Source organism: Polypterus senegalus, chromosome 11, assembly GCF_016835505.1.
Source record: "Polypterus senegalus isolate Bchr_013 chromosome 11, ASM1683550v1, whole genome shotgun sequence".
Classification (NCBI taxonomy): domain Eukaryota; kingdom Metazoa; phylum Chordata; class Cladistia; order Polypteriformes; family Polypteridae; genus Polypterus; species Polypterus senegalus.
In genome coordinates this window covers 141,824,084-141,848,297 of record NC_053164.1, presented here as the reverse complement: position 1 = coordinate 141,848,297, position 24,214 = coordinate 141,824,084, and the positions used below count along the sequence as shown (strand labels likewise).

The 24,214-nt window shown below is 36.9% G+C and overlaps 1 protein-coding gene across 3 annotated transcripts in view; it reads right to left on the bottom strand.

The window, feature by feature from the left end:
* Positions 1-24,214, bottom strand: part of irak3 (interleukin-1 receptor-associated kinase 3) — a 59,254-nt gene that overhangs the window by 15,425 nt on the left and 19,615 nt on the right. For 2 of the 3 annotated variants that reach the window (XM_039769719.1, XM_039769717.1), the window contains exons 2-8: positions 23,001-23,183; positions 21,096-21,175; positions 18,096-18,144; positions 16,548-16,723; positions 12,144-12,208; positions 9,120-9,234; positions 4,776-4,894 (exon numbers count right to left, since the gene is read on the bottom strand). In XM_039769719.1, the coding sequence (XP_039625653.1) occupies positions 4,776-4,894; positions 9,120-9,234; positions 12,144-12,208; positions 16,548-16,723; positions 18,096-18,144; positions 21,096-21,175; positions 23,001-23,183 (787 nt within the window). The remainder of the gene's footprint in view (positions 1-4,775; positions 4,895-9,119; positions 9,235-12,143; positions 12,209-16,547; positions 16,724-18,095; positions 18,145-21,095; positions 21,176-23,000; positions 23,184-24,214) is intronic. The other variant, XM_039769718.1, reaches the window with a different exon arrangement.

Genomic DNA, 24,214 nt, shown 5'->3' with positions numbered 1-24,214 from the left:
ATTGTTTTTTTCTTTAATACCATTTAGCACTTCTTAATTTGAAGCTATTTACTAATGAAACTACAGGTTTAGCACAGCATGCTGTGGTTGCTGCTGTGACTAGGGATTTATAGATAATCATCTTTAACACAAAGTACTACTTAAATGTGACGTAGCTACCTGAATAATTTTAAGAGTTGCTTAATTTTTGGTGTGTTAAATAACTAAATAACTAGGGTAGTCAAAAGCATTGAAATATTGGTAAATAACGATTTTAACTTTTTAAAATTACTTCAATACTTATTTTTCATGGTATCAATTCTGCTCCCTGAATTATAAATGCACCTCCAGTTTGCAATGGCTAGATTTCCACCCACTTACACCACTTACAGGTGTTAATATGGCAGATTCAGACACTTCACTAGCATACTTAATGGCCAAAGAGGGCAGCCAGAGTGGTGTCTGGCATTAGTTCGGCTTTGTGGCAAATGGGGAAGCGGCTAATATAATTTAGCCAAACAATTAAAGGCAGTGATGGTCAAAGTCCATGTGGAGTCTTAGGCTAAGGTGGGGAGTTCCTTTTGGTGTCCATGCCTGTTAACTAACCTAAATGACATCCCTCAGATGACACCGGCTTAGGCAGCCACCTATGTTGCCTAATAGAGTAACCGGCTTGTTTAAAGGACCTTCACACAAAGTCAATACAAAGAATTTTGGCAAGTATCTTATTTTTAAAGTCAGTCAGTCATTTTCCAATCCGCTATTTCCTAACACAGGGGTCTGCTGGAGCCAATACCAGCCAACACAGGGAGCAAGGCAGGAACAAATCCTGGGAAGGGCACTAGCCCACCGCAAGGCACACACACACCAAGCACACACTAGGGACAATTTAGCTTTGCCATTGCACCTAACCTACATGTCTTTGGACTGTGGGAGGAAACCGGAGCACCTGGAGGAAACCTATGCAAACACGGGGAGAACATGCAAACTCCACGCTGGGAGGGTCTGGGAAATGAACCCAGGTCTCCTTACTGCGAGGTAACAGCGCTACCACTGCGCCACCCCATTCTCTCTCTCTCTTCCTATGTTATGTTTCTCTTTGTCATAGCTGGAGGTCTATGGTGGGACCTAGTCATGCTCTGTACCATTTGGTGGTGTCCTTGTCCTGACAGCCCCTTGCTATCCAGACATGTCTTTGTAACATAAATAGTGTCAGTCAGTCATTACCCAACCTGCTATATCCTAACACAGGGTCACAGTGTCTGCTGGAGCCAATCCCACCTAGCACAGGGCGCAAGACAGGAACAAATCCTGGGCAGGGCTCCAGCCCACTGCAGGACACACACACACACACCAACACACCAAGCACACATTACAGCCAATTTTAGGATTGCCAATGCACCTAACCTGCATGTCTTTGGACTGTGGGAGGAACCCAGAGCACCCAGAGGAAACACATGCAGACACGGGGAGAACATGCAAACTCCATGTACGGTGGACCTGACAAGCGAACCCAGATCTCCTTACTGCAAGGCAGGAGTGTGACATAATTTTTTTGTACAAGTTAAAACTTTTTTTTTTGGAGTCAGTTAAACTTTTTAATACATTAAGACAGCGATCTGCAATTATTTTTACTTTTGAACAAGTTTTATTCTGTGCTTTTCACTCATGGGCAACACTCTTGCACTAGTGCTCCTTCGCTCCCTTGATTTTTAAACTGTCGCCACAAAGTCTGCTGCTGTAGCACATTACTTTCGTTTACTTTAAGTGCAATTTTTAAATTCTATTTCATCACATCTACTACCCAATATAAGGAGGTATAATTTTTCATAGCTCAGATGCATAAACAGTGGCACTACTCCTCAGTGTGCTCATATACTTCCAGTTGTGTTTTCAGAATGTGTATTTAGTACATCAGGGCTCAGTTGCAGCCCAACAAAAGCACACCTCATGTCAAAACATTTTAGCTTACTAGTTTTTCCTGCTAACGATTTGGAAGTTACAAAGATGCTGTAGTTTATTACACAAAAATGCAAGATTTCCACAGTTTGCATTTATGAAAAGTCTTTAAAAATGTTAGTAGTCTGTTTTGTGTGTTACTTTTCTGAACAATTGTTTACAAAAGACCACATTTATTTAATGTTTGTTTTTGAATTTTTATGTATATTGTTTACAAAATATTGCAATACTTATTCAATTAACATTTAATGACAAAATGCAAGATTTCATTGTACTATCTCAGCAACTGTACTTGTTTTCATCAGCGTAAAAAAACGTTGATTTAAACTACCTTACTTTTTCATTTTTTACAGAACTTTACTATTAACTTTTTTCAAAAGACTGCACTATTTACATTTAATAACTCAATGTTTCTATTTGTTTTTAGCAATGTAAAGATTTTCATTCATACAGAAGTGCAATTTATTTAAATACTTTTTTTTATTGAGCTGCATAATAATCTGTATTGGGTAATTTCAATTGTTTGCTTATTGTTGACATTTTGGCATTATGAGAACCCAATAAATAACTAACCTATACAATTTAAACTTGTTTCTTTCCTAGATCAGATGACTTTGTGAAGGGTAAAATTACATCAAATCATGCAGATATGGTTTCTGCTTTACAGAGTGGCATGTTAAAATAACCTACAATTACTTTCTTAGACTCTGCAGATAATGCTATAGCTCTAAAATAGGTTAAGACTTAAGACTTGTTTCTCTGGTGAAATAATGAATGTTCAAAATCTGTGTAGGGGATGGGACCAAAGTATGACTAACTACATGAAATGGTCAGTGTGTAATGGGGTGTGACATAATAACAGCATTAAGGAAGTGTGGGATGGGATGAAGATTATCACTGGCTGCCGCTCCAAGCGGGGTGCCACCATCGAGAGAGACGTGGAGAGAGCAAACCAAATGAACAACTTCTTTAACAGGTTTGACCACCCTAACCCACTCTCACCTCGGAGTACTGCATCCTCCAACCATCCTTCAGCTGATACCAGCATAGGTGAGACATCCCCACCCACAATTACAGCAGCGCAGGTGAGCAGAGAGCTGAGGAGACTTCGTGACAGCAAAGCAGCGGGTCCAGAAGGAGTATCGCCATGACCGCTGAAGGTCTGTGCGCTGGAACTGGGGAGTCCTCTACAGCGCATCTTCAACCTGAGCCTGGAACAGGGGAGAGTCCCGAGGCTTTGGAAAACATTTTGTATCACCCCAGTCCCAAAAGTATCACGTCCTAGTGAGCTGAATGATTTCCAGCCTGTTGCTCTGACGTCACATGTGATGAAGACCATGGAGAGGCTGCTGCTTCACCACCTGAGGCCACAGGTCTGCCATGCCCTCGACCCTCTGCAGTTCACATGCCAGTAGACGGTGGGAGCGGAGGATGCATCATCTATATGCTACACCAATCCCTCTCCCACTTGGACAGATGCAGTGGTGCTGTAAGAATTGTGTTTTTGGACTTCTCTAGCGCCTTCAACACCATCCAACCTCTGCTTCTTAGGGACAAGCTGACAGAGATGGGAGTAGATTCACATCTGGTGGCATGGATCGTGGACTATCTTACAGACAGACCTCAGTATATGCATCTTGGGAACTGCAGGTCTGACATTGTAGTCAGCAACACAGGAGCGCCGCAGGGGACTGTACTTTCTCCTGTCCTGTTCAGCCTATATACATGAGACCTCCGATACGATTCGGAGTCCTGCCATGTGCAAAAGTTCGCTGATGACACTGCCATTGTGGGCTGCATCAGGAGTGGGCAGGAGGAGGAGTACAGGAAGCTAATCAAAGACTTTGTTAAATGGTGAGACTCAAACCACTTACACCTGAACACCAGCAAGACCAAGGAACTGGTGGTGGATTTTAGGAGGCCCAGGCCCCTCATGGACCCCGTGATCATCAGAGGAGACTGTGTGCAGAGGGTACAGACCTATAAATGCCTGGGAGTGCAGCTGGATGACAAATTGGACTGGACTGACAATACTGATGCTCTGTGTAAGAAAGGTCAGAGTCGACTATACTTCCTTAGAAGTTTGGCTTCCTTCAACATCTGCAATAAGATGCTGCAGATGTTCTACCAGACGGTTGTGGCGAGTGCCCTCTTCTACGCGGTGGTGTGCTGGGGAGGCAGCATAAAGAAGAAGAATGTCTCACGCCTGGACAAACGTGTTAGGAAGGCAGGCTCTATTGTAGGAATGAAGCTGGACAGTTTAAAATCTGTAGCAGATAGACGGGCACTAAGCAAACTCCTGTCAATCATGGAGAATTCACTGCATCCACTGAACAGTGTCATCTCCAGGCAGAGGAGTAGCTTCAGTGACAGACTGCTGTCAATGTCCTGCTCCACTGACAGACTGAGGAGATTGTTCCTCCTCCACATTATGCGACTCTTCACTTCCACCTGGGGGAGTAAATGCTAACATTATTCAAAGTTATTGTCTGCTTTTACATGCATTTTTATTACTCTTTAATTTAATATTGTTTTTTATCAGTATGCTGCTGCTAGATTATGTGAATTTCCCCTTGGGATTAATAAAGTATCTATCTATCTATCTATCTATCTATCTATCTATCTATCTATCTATCTATCTATCTATCTATCTATCTATCTATCTATCTATCTATCTATCTATCTATCTATCTATCTATCTATCTATCTATCTATCTATCTATAGTATTAGGTAACAATTCATTTGATTATCAGCCAATGCCAAAGAAGTCAGTTAGTATCTTGTTTTCATTAATATGCAAGAAGAGCAGAGTAGATCCCCTATCCATTGTACACACCTTGTTATGTTTCCACAGATGACTGAGCAGGGCTGGGCTGTGTGCAAGAAGTGAACAGCCTTTGCAATTCCTTTAATAATATTAAGGCGTAGCTGCCAAGGTAGTCCCATGGTTTTGTCCTGAAAGTAGAATAGGAAATAATTGCAGGGATTGTCATTCCTTTTTTAATCCTTCTACCTATTAAAAGCCCATAAAAACAGGCAACACTTCATCTACATTTACAATAAAAATATTGTTCACAAATAGTTTTTTTAATTAAAAACAGTCTTATTGATTACATTTCAATAATATGTGTTCAATAATATTTTTTGTATATTCAAATAAGCACTACAATTTACTACTGCTGTAAATAAAGCCTGAATTTGGAGACCAGCCTCTAAAGCTATGGTAGGATTATATTTATACAAATGAGCTGCAGTAATCACAGCTTACAAGGATATACAATGCATGGCAAAAAAAGAACACCAAACCATCATACCTATATGAGCCTGTAACCCCCATCAACTGCTGTAAGTTATGGATTACTCATTTCAGCTATCAGACAGCTTTCCCCTTCTAGAGTGGAGAGTGAATACTGAAGCCTTGTCACTTGTCAGTGACTTATTTTGTGGATTTAATTGACTGTAATTGATCATCTTTCACAGATGCACAAGTGGAAGTATTCACCAGACTCGAAGGAAAAGGAGCAAAAATCACATTTCTTTGGAAGATACAGCCAAGTAGTTTGAATATTTGAGTCATGGGGAATTTGCCAAGCTTGAGTAGCCATTTTAGGTTCAAACTCTGTCAGTATTTGGTTTTATGCACCTATTATATTTGAACTCAGTAATTTGGAGGGGTGTTTGCATAATTTTGGCCATAGAGTGTATTTTATAATCTGCTTTCTCATCTTGGTAGCAGGGTTAAAATGAAGCAAACATCACTACAAAATGGAAAAAACAAACAAATGAAATAGAGTACTAATACTGATGTGATTTTTTTTTTTTAAAGACACAAGACACACATGTCGATATGCAAAACAAGCTATCTTTTTTAAAAAAAGATTCAAAACTGCTAACTCTAACATAAAACTTACAAATATAGTACCATTTAGAACAAAAGTAAAACATGTTATTCATAGAGAACAACTTATCTTATGGACAAATTCAATCTTTTCATGAAATATAAAGGACCAGTTTTGTTTTCTCAAACAAAACAATCAGTCCGACAAAAAGCAAGTGGTGTCATTGCATACTTCCAAGGCATACTGCTGGCCTCCCCTTCTAAAAAAACAACAATGTATTAAAGTCATCTGAGCCTTTTGGCTTTTAAATGTAAGACAAATAAGATATGTTGGTGAAGCACAGTATACAAAACTTAATTTATTTAAATCTTTTTAAAAGAAAATCTAATTTTGTTATTTTTCTGACTTCAGAAAATTGTTTATAGTATATGTACATAGATCAAATATATAATAATTCTTTAAATAATACTGTTCCAACATTAGCATTCATCTAATGTAAAAATAGTACATAAGTATTTCATATAGACTCCACAATTTTAAATAACATTCATCTCAAATCACAGTGTTTGGCAGACTGGAATTAAGTGTTATTTTAAATTAACTTAAACATGTGTTCCACCATTTTAATATACTATCTATGCCTCCCTTGGTGTTAACCCTGTGTGTGATTTGGGCTCAGTATTCTGTTTAATTATGGTTAGGCCTGAGTCAGTACCAGTGTGTTGTTAAAAATCATCCATCCATCCATTATCCAACCCGCTATACCCTAACTACAGGGTCACGGGGGTCTGCTGGTGCCAATCCCAACACAAGGCGCAAGGCAGGAAATAAACTCTACCGCAGGGCACACACACACATACCAAGCACACACTAGGGACAATTTAGGATACTATTTTGAGCCAGAATAACTCTTAGGTCAGTATTCTGCTGCCATATAGTGGATAAAATAACATTATGTTGCAAAGAATCATGATTAGTTATATGCAGAGATGCATAGATACCCCTTTTCTCAGACTGAGTATGACTATTGATATTTGTTTTTTAGTATTTGCCAATACTGATACCACTGTAGTGAAACTGGAGGCTGAATATTGTATTTATTATGTCCTTCAACTGTCAACTTTGATGTTAACATCAAATATAAGACTCATAATTTGTATTAAAAAATTCAAATTGAACAAATAACTTAAAGTAGGGTAAATTGCATAGATTACAAAAGATTCCTTTTAAAGAACAGAAGCATCTCTGCATGTTTAGCTGTAAGCTTTTTTTTTTGGTTTCCATAACAATATGTGACAGGGCACTGAATAATTCATCTCTCTACACTACTGCATGGGGTGGAAAGGTATCTGACCCTTGACATCCGAGACAAAGTGAGGAACTACACTTTGTTAACTGATCAGTACTTATGTGTTTTTTCTGAAAAATAAACCATGGTCTCTCCGAGGTATGTTTCCAGCTGTATGGCAGCAGTTACTAGAACACAGCACATCAATGCCGCTGCACGTTCATCTTCAATCTCATACCCTCCAAATTACTACTCAGTTGGTCCTTCAAGGGACTTTTGGCAGGCGGAGCCGCATGATACTGTTCAGCTGCCTCTAAGTGACACAATTCCTGCAGCTCCTGGAACAAAATCTCTTTGGCCTCCTTGGGTGTATTAATTTTGAAAAGAACTAATCATTATATATATAAAAGGAAATATTTTTTTCTTATGATATCCTAGTTTTACGTCTAATCAATAGATGGTTTTTGATACTTAAAAAACATTTTATGTAAGTAATTGATTAGATTGTTCCAAAATGCTACATATTTATTTTAAGACATTTTGGCAATTAATGATTTTTTAAATTAGCCACCCCAGAAAAGTAATGCATAATAAATTCTTCAATTTTATTTACACATGGTCATGGTAAGGAGTTGGGACACAAATCTGAGAAAATCTATTGCTAACACAAGCAGCTTCATGAGAAAGAATGTCTGTCTGTCTGTCTGTCTGTCTGTCTATCCCAGCCAATACTCCCAGGCCGCCAGATGAAGCCTCATGGACATTGGAGTTCTAATGCACAGCCCTACTGGATACCTTGGGGGCCGCTGTAGGGAGGCCCAGGGACTGCTATTTGCCCTATAACCCGGAAGTACATCTTAGTCACAGCGACAGAGGAAATGACGTACCTCCGAGATGAAGAAAAGGACTTTTCACCTGACCCAGAAGTGTTAAGAATCACATGGACTGAGGGATCAGAAACACTTCCGGGTCAAGGACTATAAAAGACTGTGGGAGAACCCAGATGGGCAAGCTGAGTCGGGAGGAAGGGTGGCAACGTGTCTGGGAGTAGGAGGATTGATTATTGATTGGATTATTGTGATTTATATGAGTATTGTGTAGTGGAGGGTGCTTTGTGCACTGTATAGTCTAAATAAAAATTATTATTGGACTTTTATCTAGTGTCTGGCGTCTGATCTAAGGGTTCAAGGGGACGACAGCGCCCCCATCTGTCACAACATATATATATATACTGTATATATATATATATATATATATATATATAGTATACATATATATCTGTATATCTACTGTAGGCCTACGTATCTATTTATCTAATTGACAGAGGCAATTTCGCCATGCACATTCTTATGTTTATTTTTGAGATGTTTATTTAAAAAACTTGTATGTTTTAATTACTTTTTATACCTCCATTTAATCTTTTAGCAGAACACAGTTTATAGTTCGCTATAACTTTGGTTTTCAGTATTAATTTTAAAAAATTTTCACACCACAGACATTCACACCACTGTTTACTCTTCTTCTCTATATCAGTGTCATCACTCCATACAGCTCCTAAGTTGAAAGTCACTAGGGCTCTGGCAGAATGTGATCTTAAAACATCATCTGGGTTTCATTTCATTTCTTGGCCAAGCCTAAAATCACTTGTGGGCCCAACAGCAGGTCTGAAACTTTTAGGAGCCCCAGATTAAAGTGCATGACTATGGCCCTGTGCACTGTATACCCTCTTACCTGCCCTAGAATGTTCAGACCTGGCCTATATATGAGAGATGTATAAATATTAAACACATTATAGATACTTACTCACTTATATAAGTATATCAAGTCATAGAGCAGGTCACTTATATTAATAGTTTAGTAGCTGCAAAATAAAAAGCGTTTTGTAATGCCTCTGCCAGTATGCAATGACATGTATTTAAGTCATTGGAATTAATTTTAAATGAGCTGCAAATAGTGCTGTATGTTACAACACATACATTCTACAGTATAGTCTGTTTGTACATTTTGCTATTTGGTTGCCAACTATGTATCATTTGCTGTTATACCAAGTTACCTTGCATTGCAGTTTGGTATGCAAAGATCCATTTTGCATGAAGGGATAGACCAAACAGTAACGCTCCTCATCTGAGCAATAGCCAACAAGTTCCAGAATATGTGGATGGCGATACCTAAGTAATAAAAAAGCAGGAAAAAATTACTATGCATGATTAAAATCCTAGTGGCTAAACAGTGGCTACAATCTTCAGAAACAAGACAAGGGAAATAAGCAAAGATTAAAGCTATGTAATCATTAAATATATAATATTATATTTCAACAGCCAAGTGTTTTTGGCCATCATCTGCCTACTTATAATTATATCAGCACCCAACCCCAACCTAAATGTTTGCCAATCAAGGATTTTTTAATACCTTTATTAGTGCAGAAAGTGTACAAAAGATACAAGTTTTTCTGGTGCTGGTTAACTAAGATGTCCTAAAATGTTCTAATATTCCTTCTATCCCAAACACTTTAAGAGAGACCTGGATATCTATATCATCAACATGACATATCCTTTTGCAAAAGACTATTCTCATTAATTACTTTTTAATGAGTTTGAATTTGGGAGATCTCAATTGTGTTCCTTTGTACTTCTCTGTTAAAAGTACATACAGTAAATTCCACTTACCTATCAGAGTATGATACAATGTGTCTTTTAATCAAGAAGTCAGTTTATTTTATTATGTGAGCAGGTTCTGTATAATGTAATGACTAAAGTAGTACACAACACTCCAAATTTAAACTATTACTGAAAAAATGTGAAAATAAGAATATTTACTCAGGTTGCGCAGTATTCATCTGAGAAAGTGCTCTGTGGATTAGAACTCTGTTACAATGAATGAACCAAAATCCTTTTCAGAATGTATTTCATGTAGCTTCATATCTTCTCTTAGCTTGTATTTATTGTGCTTGTCTATACAGAAACATGTACTATTTTTCTAAACATTTGCCAGTGATGAAAAATGATGCTCAGTTTGTATTATCACTATCTCCTCCATATTAGTCGTATTAAAGATCATGATTCAGATAATTTAGAAAGGATAACAGACCTAACAAAAACACCCGATCAAGTCCACTAACCTCTTGAGCCCATGTTAAACACTCTCCTCGAAAGTATAACATGCTTCTGCGCCAAACTAACAATCCAGTTTTGTATCTTATCAAAGATATCTACAGATATCTCACAAATTAAGAATAGTACAGTATATATATATTTTTGGAACTGTAAATATTATTTCACACACTGTTTATGGGGGCAGCACGGTGGCACAATGGTAGCACTGTTGCCTCACAGTAAGAAGGCCTGGGTTCGCTTCCCGGTCCTCCCTGCGTGGAGTTTGCATGTTCTCCCCGTGTTTGCGTGGGTTTTCTCCGGGTGCTCCGGTTTCCTCCCACATTCCAAAGACATGCAGGTTAGGTGCACTGGCGATCCTAAAATTGTCTCTAAGGAGATCCTAAAATTGTCTCTAAGGCGATCCTAAAATTGTCTCTAATCTGTGCTTGGTGTGTGGGTGTGTGTGTGTGCCCTGCCAGGGGTTTATTCCTGCCTTGCGCCCTGTGCTGGCTGGGATTGGCTCCAGCAGACCTCCGTGACCCTGTGTTAGGATATAGCAGGTTGGGTAATGACTGAATGACTGACTGACACTGCACTGTTTATGTTACAAAGACATGTTTGGATAGCAAGGGGTTGCCAGGGGGCTGCCGGGGCAAGGACACCACCAAATGGCGCAGAACATGACTAGGTCCTACCATAGACCTGTGGAAGACGAATGTTCTCTTCGTTCCCTTGTACTAATTCATGTCTGAGAAGTAAGCTTTACAAAACCATGTAATAGCATGCTTTGTTTTAGCAAACAGAAAAATGTTTGTGCAAAGGACTCAAGGTCTGAGCATTCCACACATGAGTCTGCCTTATCACGTTTTCCCTTAGCTTACATCTGAACGCCATAACAAAAGGGGCCAAGAAATCAAGTTTTACAAGGGGCGCTGAAGGGGCTCAAGGATGGTGTATAATAAAGTGTTGACTGTTACATTTTATAATGATATTAAATCACGCATTCTAGGGGTATAAAACTGGACCCCACCCAACAGACGGGGTTCAGAAGAGCCCTGATGCTGTCATGTATATTTGATTGTCTGCTTTTCTGAAACTCTTCTCACCGTGACTCTGAAAATAAAGCTGCTTTATAACCGCACCTGCTGTCGGGTCTGAGATTTCGTCCACAGACCTCCAGCTACGACAAAGAGAAACATAACATAGAGAGAGAGAGAGAGAGAAAGAACATATCCAGAAGATGTCAGACTAGGAGCACAAGGTCTGCTAAAGGCAGTATCTATGCTGTATGCCCTGGAAAGGCGACAGGGGCAGTTTCAGTGGAGGCATGTAATGCTCTCCAAGACTTGTAGGGGATAGGCATCCAAGCTGTATGTAGGGAGGTCTGTCTCTGCTTTAGACAGAGGGTGAAGGAATGCCATGCTGGCCTTTCTTACTATATTTGCCAATTTTATTATTACCTAATATCCAATAAGTATAATGTTTTTCAAATAACTCAAATACTGTTATGTGTGCATGCAGTTCAGTTTACGCACAACATGATTTTTGTTTTTAGCATATCAGTGTAACCACATCAAGTAAACGTCTAAGGCACTTAATACCCCCAATATCAATAGTTATTACAAGGAACCATGTTTCCACATTGTTCATGTATGAGTCTTATTGATCATAGATTTATCATTTTCAGTTTTCAAACATCAAATAATAGATGTTAATACACTATATTAATTACATATTCCATACTCCACATAATGGCTATTATTAGTGTCATTCACACTCCAAGCATGAATTTCACTGAATAATGGCTTTTTTTCAGCTCTATGTGTATTAAAGCACTCCATAAATCTCAAATGTTAAACGTTAATGTGAAGAAAAGAAAGTGTACCAATTTTAGATATTTGGTTATTTTAATCTTGCTGTGTATGCTGATGAATTAAAATTGCAGTTGCAACATGAACATGTAGAGGTACTCATTTTATACTCACATCAACAGAACTTCTACTTCTGACAGGAAAACCTGCCACAATTTTTTCCAGTCACTTTGTTTCTCCTAACAAAAATAGAGATATTGTGAAATTTCTGGGAAATGCTGTAAAATGAAGCAATAAGAAACATCTGATAAAATATTATAAAACATGCTGGTCCAGTCAGTGCAAAGTATCACGTAATTCAAAGTCAATGGAGCGTATAACCAGGGCTGGTATGTTAAATAATGCCCCACTTCCCCTTAACTCATACAAAAAGTGTTGCTATTCAGGCTCCATGAGACAGTGCGTTCTCTGAACATTGGACAAAAAAGTAAATAAACAATATATTATTTAAAATTTAAAATATTAACTTTAAAACAATAAAACATAAAATAGGCAAAACTCTGATGTATCACTCCTTCTACAAGCTTCTCTAAATATCTTGGCTTTCTCTAAATACCTTAGCTGCATCAAACTTTGTCCTGCAAGCTAATAGGCACCTGCCCTTTTTAACTAAAATACATTTAACAGATATTGTGACTAATGTCTTAAACAGAAATTAAATAAATTGCAATGCAACAAGCATGGGTGCCGACCTATGGTAAACATTGGTGGAAAGAGGCAAAAAATTATAGGCTTCAACATAGATAATAATACAGTAACAACAAATGGAGCAACAATAATAATAATAACACTCCTCCAAATGGCATAGCATTGAAGACTGGGATGTGGCAAAGAAAAATTAAATGATAAATATGGCAACAGGACTACAAATGTACACTTTGGATGTATATCTAAAGAGTAATGTGATTCAAAGTATAAGCATCTCTTGAATGGGCTTAAATTAAAACTCATGTTAAAACTACACAAATACCATCCTCTGTTGTTCACTGCCATCAAAGACTTAATGATTATACTCTTTCTTCTCTTTATTTGCTCATGAAATGCTAAAAAAGTTCTCCACAGCCAGTCTCACTGAGAAAACTGATGTTGTGCATTGACTGGATTGTGATATTGCCTTCTTTGTATACATTAGTGACAATACAGTAAATAAGAATCATGGGTAAATGTTTAAAGATAATCATAATATAGTGATTTTGTGATTATGTAAGGCTGGTCTGATTAGATCAATGGCTTAAATTTAATCTATATGGCTATCGTTTATTGGGGTTCATGGTAAAATTATAACTGTGCTTTTGCCATCACTATAAGCTGTAAGGATGGTATTGTGGGGTATAAAATCTGTACATTTTGGTTTGATTTTCCATTATATTTTGTTCAAGACCAAAGATAAGCTACATTCAGGACAAATCAAGGCATATCCTCTTCCCTTACACCTCACTTTTATAACAGTTGTTCATAACATAGTGCTAAAATGGTTTTACAGCCTGGGAAAAGAAGACTGGGCCAATGCCTCAGGATATTGATTACTTTATGGATGGACATCTGGGATAACAATTTGGTTTATAGTCTGGGAAAAGATAGATTAGAGGGTTTGAGCAAAATTTATCCATCATATTGACAGCTAGCCAATCAGGTGCATGCAACATTCATGTGTTGTGAAACCATATATAACTTTATAATAAATATTCCTCATCTGAAAGAAACGTCAGAAGAAGAGAAACAGTGATGATGGAAGAGCGACGTCAGAAAAGAAAAGAAAGACACATATGAGTTTTCATCCGATCGTCAGTTAACAGTATTTTCATGAACATCGACTGCTAAATCAAACACCGCCCTGGGACATTCATCCTTGTCATCTCTACTTTTTTTGTAAGCTTTTTCTAAGACTATATATATCCAGACTTTCCAATCAGAACCTATTTTTTGTATTATTCTTTGTTCCAGTGGTATTATTATTATTCTTGTAATAAATAACATGCTTTATTTTAATGTCTATAGTGATTGAAATAATAAGTTAGATAGTAAGAAGATTTGCCACTACCTCTATGCTGCGAGGTTTACTGAGGCAACGGGTGAAAGCTCCACTCAATAGTAGGAATAGTACGTAAAGAAGGTATTCTTGGCTGATAAATGGCCTATAGTCAAGAGTGCTGCATCTTTGTATGTTTAAATGTATTCTTGTAGACCAAAAATAATATTTAGGTCTGAGATATCATTAAAACATTGTATGTTGTCTGTGCCGATAATAAGTAAGTCTCTTGAAGTGCTGAGTGACAGGCTATGTTATTCCTAAAGCACTTGTGTGGTTTAAAGTGCTAAAGGTTAATCAGCATGTGTGTGTCATTCATGGGACACTGTAGTGGTTAGGGTCTGTGTGTATGCATATAGCTATGTATGGGTGTGTTCATCTTAAAGTGCAACAGTAGACCAACCTGATAACAAACGTGACGAGTACACTTACCCTTGAGGGAAAGCAGGTAAAGGGTAAGTAGAGGGAAATACTACGATAATACAGATGGCAAGTTAAGTAAACAGTCACCTAGAGTTGAGCACCATTCATTTATACTATTGTTCAAAGACAACCTATTTTTTATTCATATGATAGATTCAGTCTTTTTAAAGAAATGTGAAATGACAAAAAAGGAAAGCCTTTCAATACAGCCTATTGCTAGGTGTTTTCTGCAATGGTTCAAATGATTCTAATGAAAGCACCTTTGAGCTTTTGGCATTTTGCCATTTTGCAGACATCCTGCAATGTAAACAATTTGAAATCAGTATGCAGCTGATATTCATGTGTGTTTATTATGTTACATCTGACTGATGAATTCATTGTTATTAATTTTGTAGCTTCATGATTAATATCAGTACACAGTCATATCAGATTTGAATCACTTGCAAAGCTGTCAAAAAAAAAATTATATATGAGCTAAAAAAAACCCAATTGAGACACTTAACTACAATCTGAATGTAGCTTCAGTATCGAGACAAATGCAGCCAGTGTGGGGCTGACAGTTCATTTTTACCATCACTAAATTTCTCTAGTATTGTTCCAGGAATGCCCAAAAAAGACAGCACCAATGGCAAAATGTAAAAAACAGGAAAATTAACACCAATACCATTGATTGACATGTGGCTTCAAAATGTGCATGTGCCATTTTATTTTCAGATGCTTGCAATGTGGTGAAGTTTTGAAGTACATTATATGAAATTTAAAACATTTAAAATGAAAATATTTTTATAAATTTTAAAGGTAGAATATAAAAGGTGCAGGCTGTGTACTGTATATAATTCTCAAGGTTTACACTTAACTTATGGCATTATTATTTCATAACATTTAAAAAAAGGGTTACATGAAAATGGCATACTTAGGAAAGTGCTGCCTGTGGTGATCACCTCATTGCCTCACCTACAAGCCAGCCCTGAGTGTAACTGCAGTTTGCAATAACTACTGTGGCTACAACGGAACATTCCAGCTCCCCAAACACCCAACACAAGCAGGCTCGGACACAAGTAAAAAATAAACAAGAGGATTTATTTGTGGGAAACTCTTCCTTATCAAGTGTTTCCTACACCACAGCCACAGTTACAAATGAGCACACAATATACAACACACTATAACTCTGTCATCTATGTCTCCTTCTTTCTCTCTCTGCCTCCTCCACTCCTCCAAGCAAGCTTCTTCCTCCTTCTTCCGACTCTAGCTCCTGGAACTGAGGCAGGCACCGATAGCACTTCAGGTTGAGGATAGAAACCCCATGTAGTAGGGTTTCCCCAGTCCCTGCAGCACCTCCTGCTGGCACCCACGAAACCCAAAAGGGCTGAGTCGAAGAACTCCAATTCCCAGTATGCCCTATGGGAATCGGAGGTACAATGCAACCCAGAGGGGCTGCCATCTAGTGATCTGAGAAAGGTAATACCCTGCGCATGCTCTCTTCCCAGGTCCTCTACCTTGAGGGTGTCCCAGCCTGGTAAGGACGCCGGCCGTTCCTCATACTACAATGTTACTTGTAACAAGTTCACTCAAGGACTTCATTCTCAACATCCTCATTCTAAGGCTTCTGTCAAATGTACTAATAAATTCTAACATATGATGTATTCAAATAATATAACATAATAAAGGAGATTTTTTGATAGGAGATAAAAAGGGCCGATAGAGGAAGTACTACTCCCATTGTAGACCATTGACTGTCACACACAGAAACTGGTCTTTGGAACCTAGAATTAAACCTTTTTTAATTTAGCATAATCAAATTATATTTGAGTTTAGTATCATGCCAATTCACTAGTTTTCACTGATTTTACATAATATTTTATTATATTATTTGTGCTTTATTTACCACGAGTAAAACTAACAGACAAAAAGAATAATGAAATCACAATTCATTGTTTAATTTAAGTTCTAATACAAAGGTGATTTAGTCTATTTATTGCAAAATATAGAAAAAAAGTGAAAGAGAAATAAGTATTATTTATTAATAAATGTCATGGAAATTCACTAAAGATATATTAAGGTCATACCTGTTTCAGCACCTTTATTGCAAATAACTTATTCTGAATCACACCTTTATATATCTCTGAAAACATTCCTTCTCCAATCTTTTGATCTGAGTGAAAGTTTTGTGTTGCCTCAGCAATGACTTTAGGGTCAGTGAGTTGTATGGCCGAGTCATCTTGATGTAGGTTGACAGTAGGTGCTATTTTCCAAAAAATCAACCATTAAAAAAAAATGTAAAAAAATCAGAGAACTATTGACATCAACATTTTTGTTAATAATAAAGGCCTAAATAACCAGAACACCTGGAAAAACACAATAAAAGTCATGATGACAATGAAAAATTTAAAACCAAGATAAAACACTGCATAGTCTAAATAAATGTTAATTTCCAATAAAAATGTAGTAAAAGTTTTTAATTTCAGGATTAACAAAGTATAGAAAGTAGCAAATATCAGCTTGATTAATTAAGGTATGAGTCCAATTACAACTAGAAGCAGGTTGGAATGACTGATAACCTGAAGCCCAAGGAAATCACTTGAGAAGATCATTTACTGACCATGTACGGTATATGGAAAGACAAGAGGGTTCAAGGATTTCCTCTTATAAAGCCCACCCTGAAGTCAGAAAATAACCTTGAATCATAACCCTAACCCTGATGTTACAGCTGAACCCTTTGCACCCATTACAGCTGGATCCATAACCCAGATGAAACCATTATCCTTACATTATTAAATCCTTAATACAACAGGAACTTAAGCAGAGTGTAATAAAGAAGAACAGCTTATTTAACCCAACATCTGATATTGCTATGGTTGTAATGCAGTTCCTAAGATTAAATACGTTCATTGGTACATTGAAACATTACACTGCCAGGGGGAATTTAAGATGTGATAAAGTTGGGTTATCAAGGAAAAGTATCTGTGGGACCAGGGAATCACAAAAACTAAACTACAAAGTACTGAGTAGTTATGGGTTAAAATTATCAAGATACAAATAAAAGGTTAGAATTACTTGAAAATGCAATGAATTTTCCTTATATAATTTTAGACATCCCAGAAATCAACAACATTGTTCTATGCTGTTTGACATGGCAATATCCCTGACAAAAAGCGGGTTGACAAAGTGGAGTACACTGCTTCTTAAATAAAAGGAAACATTTATTTCCCATGAGTTTCTTCTACAAACAGAGACTGAAGTTTAATGTGTTAAAGACCTTATCTGATCTGTTCCACCTACCAGCTGAAAAACATCTCAGAAGAATAGAATTACCATAATGAATAACTATAGAATATATCCATGATCCTTGGGATGCATGTATTAACTTACTGTAGCACCTTAGTTTTTAATCCTCTTCAGCTTCACACTGCACTTTTTCTTTTTTGTTTTTGCATAACTTAGAATTACATCTATAAATGAGTATGCCTAGGTGTCTTTATTAGGTTGGTTGTTTGAAAGGAGATTCCAGTTATCCTTGCACTGTATATTTGTATTGAGTTCCATGTAGCTGAGCTTTACCAAATCAAATTCAATGTACTGTATATGTAAATGCTATTGCAAAAACATGTTCTTACCTGTGCACGGTGGCTTATAATCAACTGGAGAAAAAACATTATTGTCACCCTGGGAAAGAAAAGAACAAAGGTGTATCTAGTATGATGAAAAAAAAAGTATTATTAAAAGTTAAAATGATAATAAGCAATATGGGAAATATGGTGGCAAAGAGAAGAGCAAACATTGCTCTCCATTACTAGAATTCAACAAGTATTTTTTAAACTAACAGAAATATGAACATTGCAAACTTTATTAACGTATTTAATGTACAGTGATGGCCAAAAGTTTTGAGAATGACACAAGTATGCTGCTTCAGTGTTTTTAGATCTTTTTGTCAGATATTTCTATGGTATAATGAAGTATAATTACAAGTATTTCATAAGTTTTAAAAGCTTTTATTGACAATTATGTTAAGTTTATTCAAAGAGTCAATATTTGCAGTGTTGGCCTTTCTTTTTCAAGACCTCTGCAATTCAACCTGGCATGCTGTCAATCAACTTCTGGGCCAAATTGTGACTGATGGCAGCCCATTCTTGCATAATCAAGAGTTTGTCAGAATTTTGGGGTTTTTGTTTGTCCATTCACCCCTTGAGGATTGACCACACATCTCAATGGGATTAAGGTCTGGGAAGTTTCTTGGTCATGGACCCAAAACTTCAATGTTTTGTTCCCCGAGCCACTTAGTTATCATTTTTGCCTTATGGTACGGTGCTCCGTCATGCTGGAAAAGGCATTGTTCGTCACCAAACTGTTTTTAAATGGTTGGGAAAAATTGTTCTCGGAGGATGTTTTGCTACCGTTTTTTATTCATGGCTCGGGATCGAGGTACCACCAGTGCACAGCTTACTCAGGAATGGCAGCAGGCAGGTTTGTCAGTGCATCTGCATGCACAGTGAGGCAAAGACTTTTGGAGGATGGCCTGGTGTCAAGAAGGGCAGCAAAGTTGCAACTTCTTTCCAAGAAAAACATCACGGAGAGACTGATATTCTACAAAAGGTACAGGGACTGCTGAGGACTGCTGGGGTAAAATAATTTTCCCTGATGAATACCCTTTCCGATTGTTTGGGGCATCCGGAAAAAAGATTGTCCAGAGAAGAAAAGATACTGCTACCATCAGTCCTGTGTCATGTCAACAGTAAAGCATCCTGAGACCACTCATGTTTGGGGTTGCTTCTCTGCCAAGGGAGTGGACTCATGCACAATGTCGCCTAAGAACACAGCCATAAATTAGGAATGATACCAAAACATCCTCCAAAAGCAACTTCTCCCAACCATCCAAGAACAGTTTGGCGATGATGGAGCACTGTGCCATAAGGCAAAAGTGATAACTAAGTGGCTTGGGGAACAAAACATTGAAATTTTGGGACAATGGCCAGGAAACTCTCCAGACTTTAATCCCATTGAGAAACTGTGGTCAGTCCTCAGGAGGCGGGTAGACTAACAAAAACCCATAAATTCTGACAAACTCCAAGCATTGATTATGCAAGAATGGGTTGCCATCAGTCACGATTTGGCCTAGAAGTTGGTTGACAGCATGCCAGGGCAAATTGCAGAGGTCTTGAAAAAGAAGGGCCAACACTGCAAATGTTGACTCTTTGCATAAACTTAATGTCATTTTCAATAAAAGCCTTTGAAACTTATGAAATGCTTGTAATTATACTGTATTTAAGTATACCACAAAAGCATCAGAGAAAAAGATCTAAAAACACTGAAGCAGCAAACTTTGTGAAAACCAATACTTGTGTCATTCTCAAAACTTTTGGCCAAGACTGTACATCTACCCACCTAAAGTATATAGGATTCAAAATTGTTCGACCACTTACTAACACTTGACATATAAGCATATATTGGCTTTCAAAACAGTACTGAAAACTGTAGGGCATATTATATTGTATATCTGCATAAAAAGTGCCCTCTATAATGTTTGGGCCATAGACACATTTTCCTTGATTTAAACAATCAAACACCTGAGTAATCACAAACATCTGTGACACCAATTGTCCTAAACATTACGGTGCTCTGAAATGAGGAGATCCATCTATAAAAGGTATTGTAATTACTACATGGTATGACCGAAACATATGCAAAAACTCTTAAATGAAAGTCTGCAATGTGCACTTTAATTAAGTCCGAATTGTTCAATTTGTAATTTTAAACTTTAAATCAAAGAAAAATGTGTCTTTGCCCCAACCATTATGGAGGGCACTGTATGCACTGCATTTTATCAATATATAGTATTTATTATGCATTAAGGTGTCATATCAGTATATTAATTTTCATATAAAATGCATTCAAAAAAAGTTTATTGTGCATTAGTTACACTTTGCCCTCATTTTGAAATGATCTTCCAAGTTTTGCTTATTTGATACTTTCCTGAGATAAGGATGAACTTATCAATTAATGAATTAAAGCTCGTAATTATCTGTAATTCTGTCATGTAAGTTAAGAAAGGCAGTCATTTACTTAGTATTACTTTTTTAATGTAAGGGGTTAGTGACTATCAGGGGTTTTGAAAAACAGCATATTTCAAGCTCCTTTATGGAAAATCTCTCCACTGATCCATCCATTTTGTGAACCTGATGTACCTGGGCTAAGAGGAACCAGAGAAAAAGCACTGAACAGAATGCCAGTTTATCATAGTGCACACGCTCTTACATCAGGCCAATTAAGCTAACACCAGTTACCATGTTTATCTTGAAAATGTGGCGGAAACTGATGTATCCAAAGAAAACTTACTTAGCAGACAGGAGAAAAGTTCAAACTTCACATAGCTGATTACCAGAACCTGGAGGTGTGAGACAGCACTGTGAACCTCTGAACCATTAAGCAGCCCCAAATGCAGTTAAATGCTAAAATAAAGATATCAGATTGCATTCTAACTGGCAATTTAATTTGTGGAATAATAGTAAAAATAATTTTTATTGTGCTCTTACCCAAACAATTTCCTGAAACATGTACACTACTCTGAAATGCAATCTTTAGAAATATGACATACATTGCAGCAGATATTTAAAGTTTACCTTGGAGCATCTTGTTTGTGCAGGGTTTGTTTCAGGCTTCACCAAGTCACATACCTTAGGAACTGAAAATGACACACTGTCTAAAATATATGGAAAATAAAAACTACTCAGATAACCATCAAAAGGCAAAAGAATTCTAGATGTTACAATGATCCAGATGTTATATTAAGGCTTTTTCTTACTCACACTATACAGGGTGTACTCCTAGAATAATGTAAAGAAAGTGAAAAAAATATCTGCAGGGCATAGCCTGGTCTTTCTGAATACATTTGTACAAATTCAACATTTTGAAAAATGCTTGATTCTATCTGGACAGTTGTTATCAAGTTTTCTCGTTTGTTTCAAAATAAATAAATACATGATAGATAGATAAACAGAAAATCGGGAATAGAGAAATATTACAAGTACAGTATGTGTGCTTTTTTTGCTAACACATTTACAACATATTGCCAATATTCATTATGCATCATAAAGCTTGTTCATTGCCTTTTTCTCCTCACACTTCATTCCATAGCTATCTCCAGTGTTACAGTCAATGTACTGTTTCAAGTTTCTTTGAGATCTCATTGATATTTATCATATACATTGTGTTTACAACACATATCCTGTAATTAGTATGGATCAGAATATGTGTGTGGTTAGGGAGACCTTAAAGCTTCTTTACTTTTCCTTCTCACTCATATTTGTTCTTATAAATATCTCAACAAGAATTTAGTATATGTACTACAATATATTCAGCACTTAAACACTAAACTTTAAATAACAATTACTGTGACTTGATAGTAGTACACAATAATTAAATGAGAACAGATCATTTAGCTCAACAAGCTCATCATTTGTATTCAACAAAATACCCCAAAGCGGAGTTCTGAATGTTGAGCTCTGAATGTTCCCAAAGTACTACTCTCTACCATACTGCTTGGTAGCATGTTCCATTTGTTTATGCTTCACTGTGTATAGGAAGTGCTTCCTAAAGGTTTCATCAAACCCATCCGAAACAACTTTCCATCTTTGTCCCCATGTTTTTTGATGAACAATTTATTTTATTTTAAGTAAGAGCAAGGATCCACTGTACTGTTTCTAATCATAATTTTAAACACTTCAATCATGTCACATCTTAATCACATTTAGTAATACTAAAAAGGTTCGGCTGCTTCAGTCTTTCTACCTTGCATCCCTAGAATTTGTTTAGTTGCAGTCCTCTGTACTTTTTCTAGCACTGATATGATTTTTGAATTACAGAGACCAAAACTGAACACAGTACCAAAGACGAGGCCTCACAAGTACATTATATGGATTAATCATAACACCCCTCACCCATATATACACTACATCTTTAAGTTTGATCCCAAGCCTCTTATTTTGAACCTTAAGATCCCACAAAATGTATAGTTTCAAGAGCAATTGGCAATCATTTACTAAAGTCTTTTCAAAGAGAAGAAAACAACTAACATTCTGTGAGTCAATGGTGGTTTCTAAGGCTGCTCAAACAGTGACTCACTTTTGCAGGTCAAAGTCAAAAATATTTTTTTATCAATATCTTGCTAACTGCATATCTATCAGGCTGACATGAGTCAATACTTCAGCAGTATTATTGATCAATATGCAAGTTTCTAAATAGGCTAATAGGATGGCCAAGTTTGCATCATGGAAGAAATTTGTTATGCTGCTTGGACTGTAATATTTAGCTTTTTCCTGTGTGGGAACAATTACTGTATATGACATACCTGTAAATGAATTGCTTTATACAGAGCTACTTTTCTACTAATGTATGTATAAATAAATTGAAGTTATCTGGACAAGTTTGAATAGTGCCAGGAGATCAATAATCTGTGTTTGCAGCAATAGATTTAAGGTATAAACCAACTATACACAAGATATAAGTATAAAAATCACTTGTTTTACCTCCCTGCATAAAGAGACTGATTGCTCTCTGATGGCCCATGTCTTTTAGGACAAGAAGCAGATCTCCCACCGTCTTGTTTCTCTGAGCCCATTGCCAAAGTAGTTCTCTTGTTTGGCTCTTTCCTTGTTCTGAGAGTCGTTCAAAGTACCGCACTTCAAGCCAGTTGGGTAAAACGCGTTCAGCTGTCACACGAAAAAAAGCAAAGAACACAAAAAACAGAAAAAACAAGAAATAATTATCCTTGGAACACATAAAATTACTATCTATCTATCTATCTATCTATCTATCTATCTATCTATCTATCTATCTATCTATCTATCTTTCTTTCTTTCTTTCTTTCTTTCTTTTTCTTTCTTTAAGTAAAACTCAACCTGATGACCAGCATAAACTTTGGAATATCCATAGTTCAGAAGTATCTTGAGACAACCAGGCTACCCTACCATCTGAATGTCTTCTGGCAGCCCTGGTCCCTATTTTTGTGTTAAAGAAACAGATTTCCATGAGTGCTGTTGACTCAAAAACTAACAACATAATCCAAATTAAAACAAATCAGATAATCTTGTAGCACCAAGAAGCAAGAGTAATTAGGGCTGGGTCGTGTCAGGCACCTAATAAATCTGATTCACAACAAATGCAGCAGGTTCTTAGAAGTCCCTGGTTAACTTTATTGGCTTTGGAATGTATATTCCTATATTTAATGAGGATCTGATTAAATATATCCCATGTCTGACCCTTACTTTATGTTGTACACATCAAGGAACACACTGTACCCCTGACAATTCTTTAACAGCCAACAAAACTTGAATATGTTGCTAGTTCATCTTTTTGATATGAAAAACAAAGCTACAAATTTGGTTTCACATGTGCGTCATGCAGTTTAAGTAAAACAGTACTTGTACACCACAAACTAACAGCTATATAACCAAACAGACTTTTTTTCCTGAACACTTCATCTTTATGAATAGAAAAAACCAAGTACTTCCTTATCTTCTTCATATGGTGTACTTTGAAGTTTCATGTGTCTTTAAAAGTACCTAAATTTCTCATTTCTACAAGTAAAACTTCAAATTTTAGCCTAATTTACATCATAAACTGACAGAACACTATTTTGTCTCTATACATCTGTCAGGATTCAGCTATCAGATAGGTATGTGTAACATCCTTAATTTAGCATCACCTAATTTTTTTAGCTATTTTATTTACATAACCATAT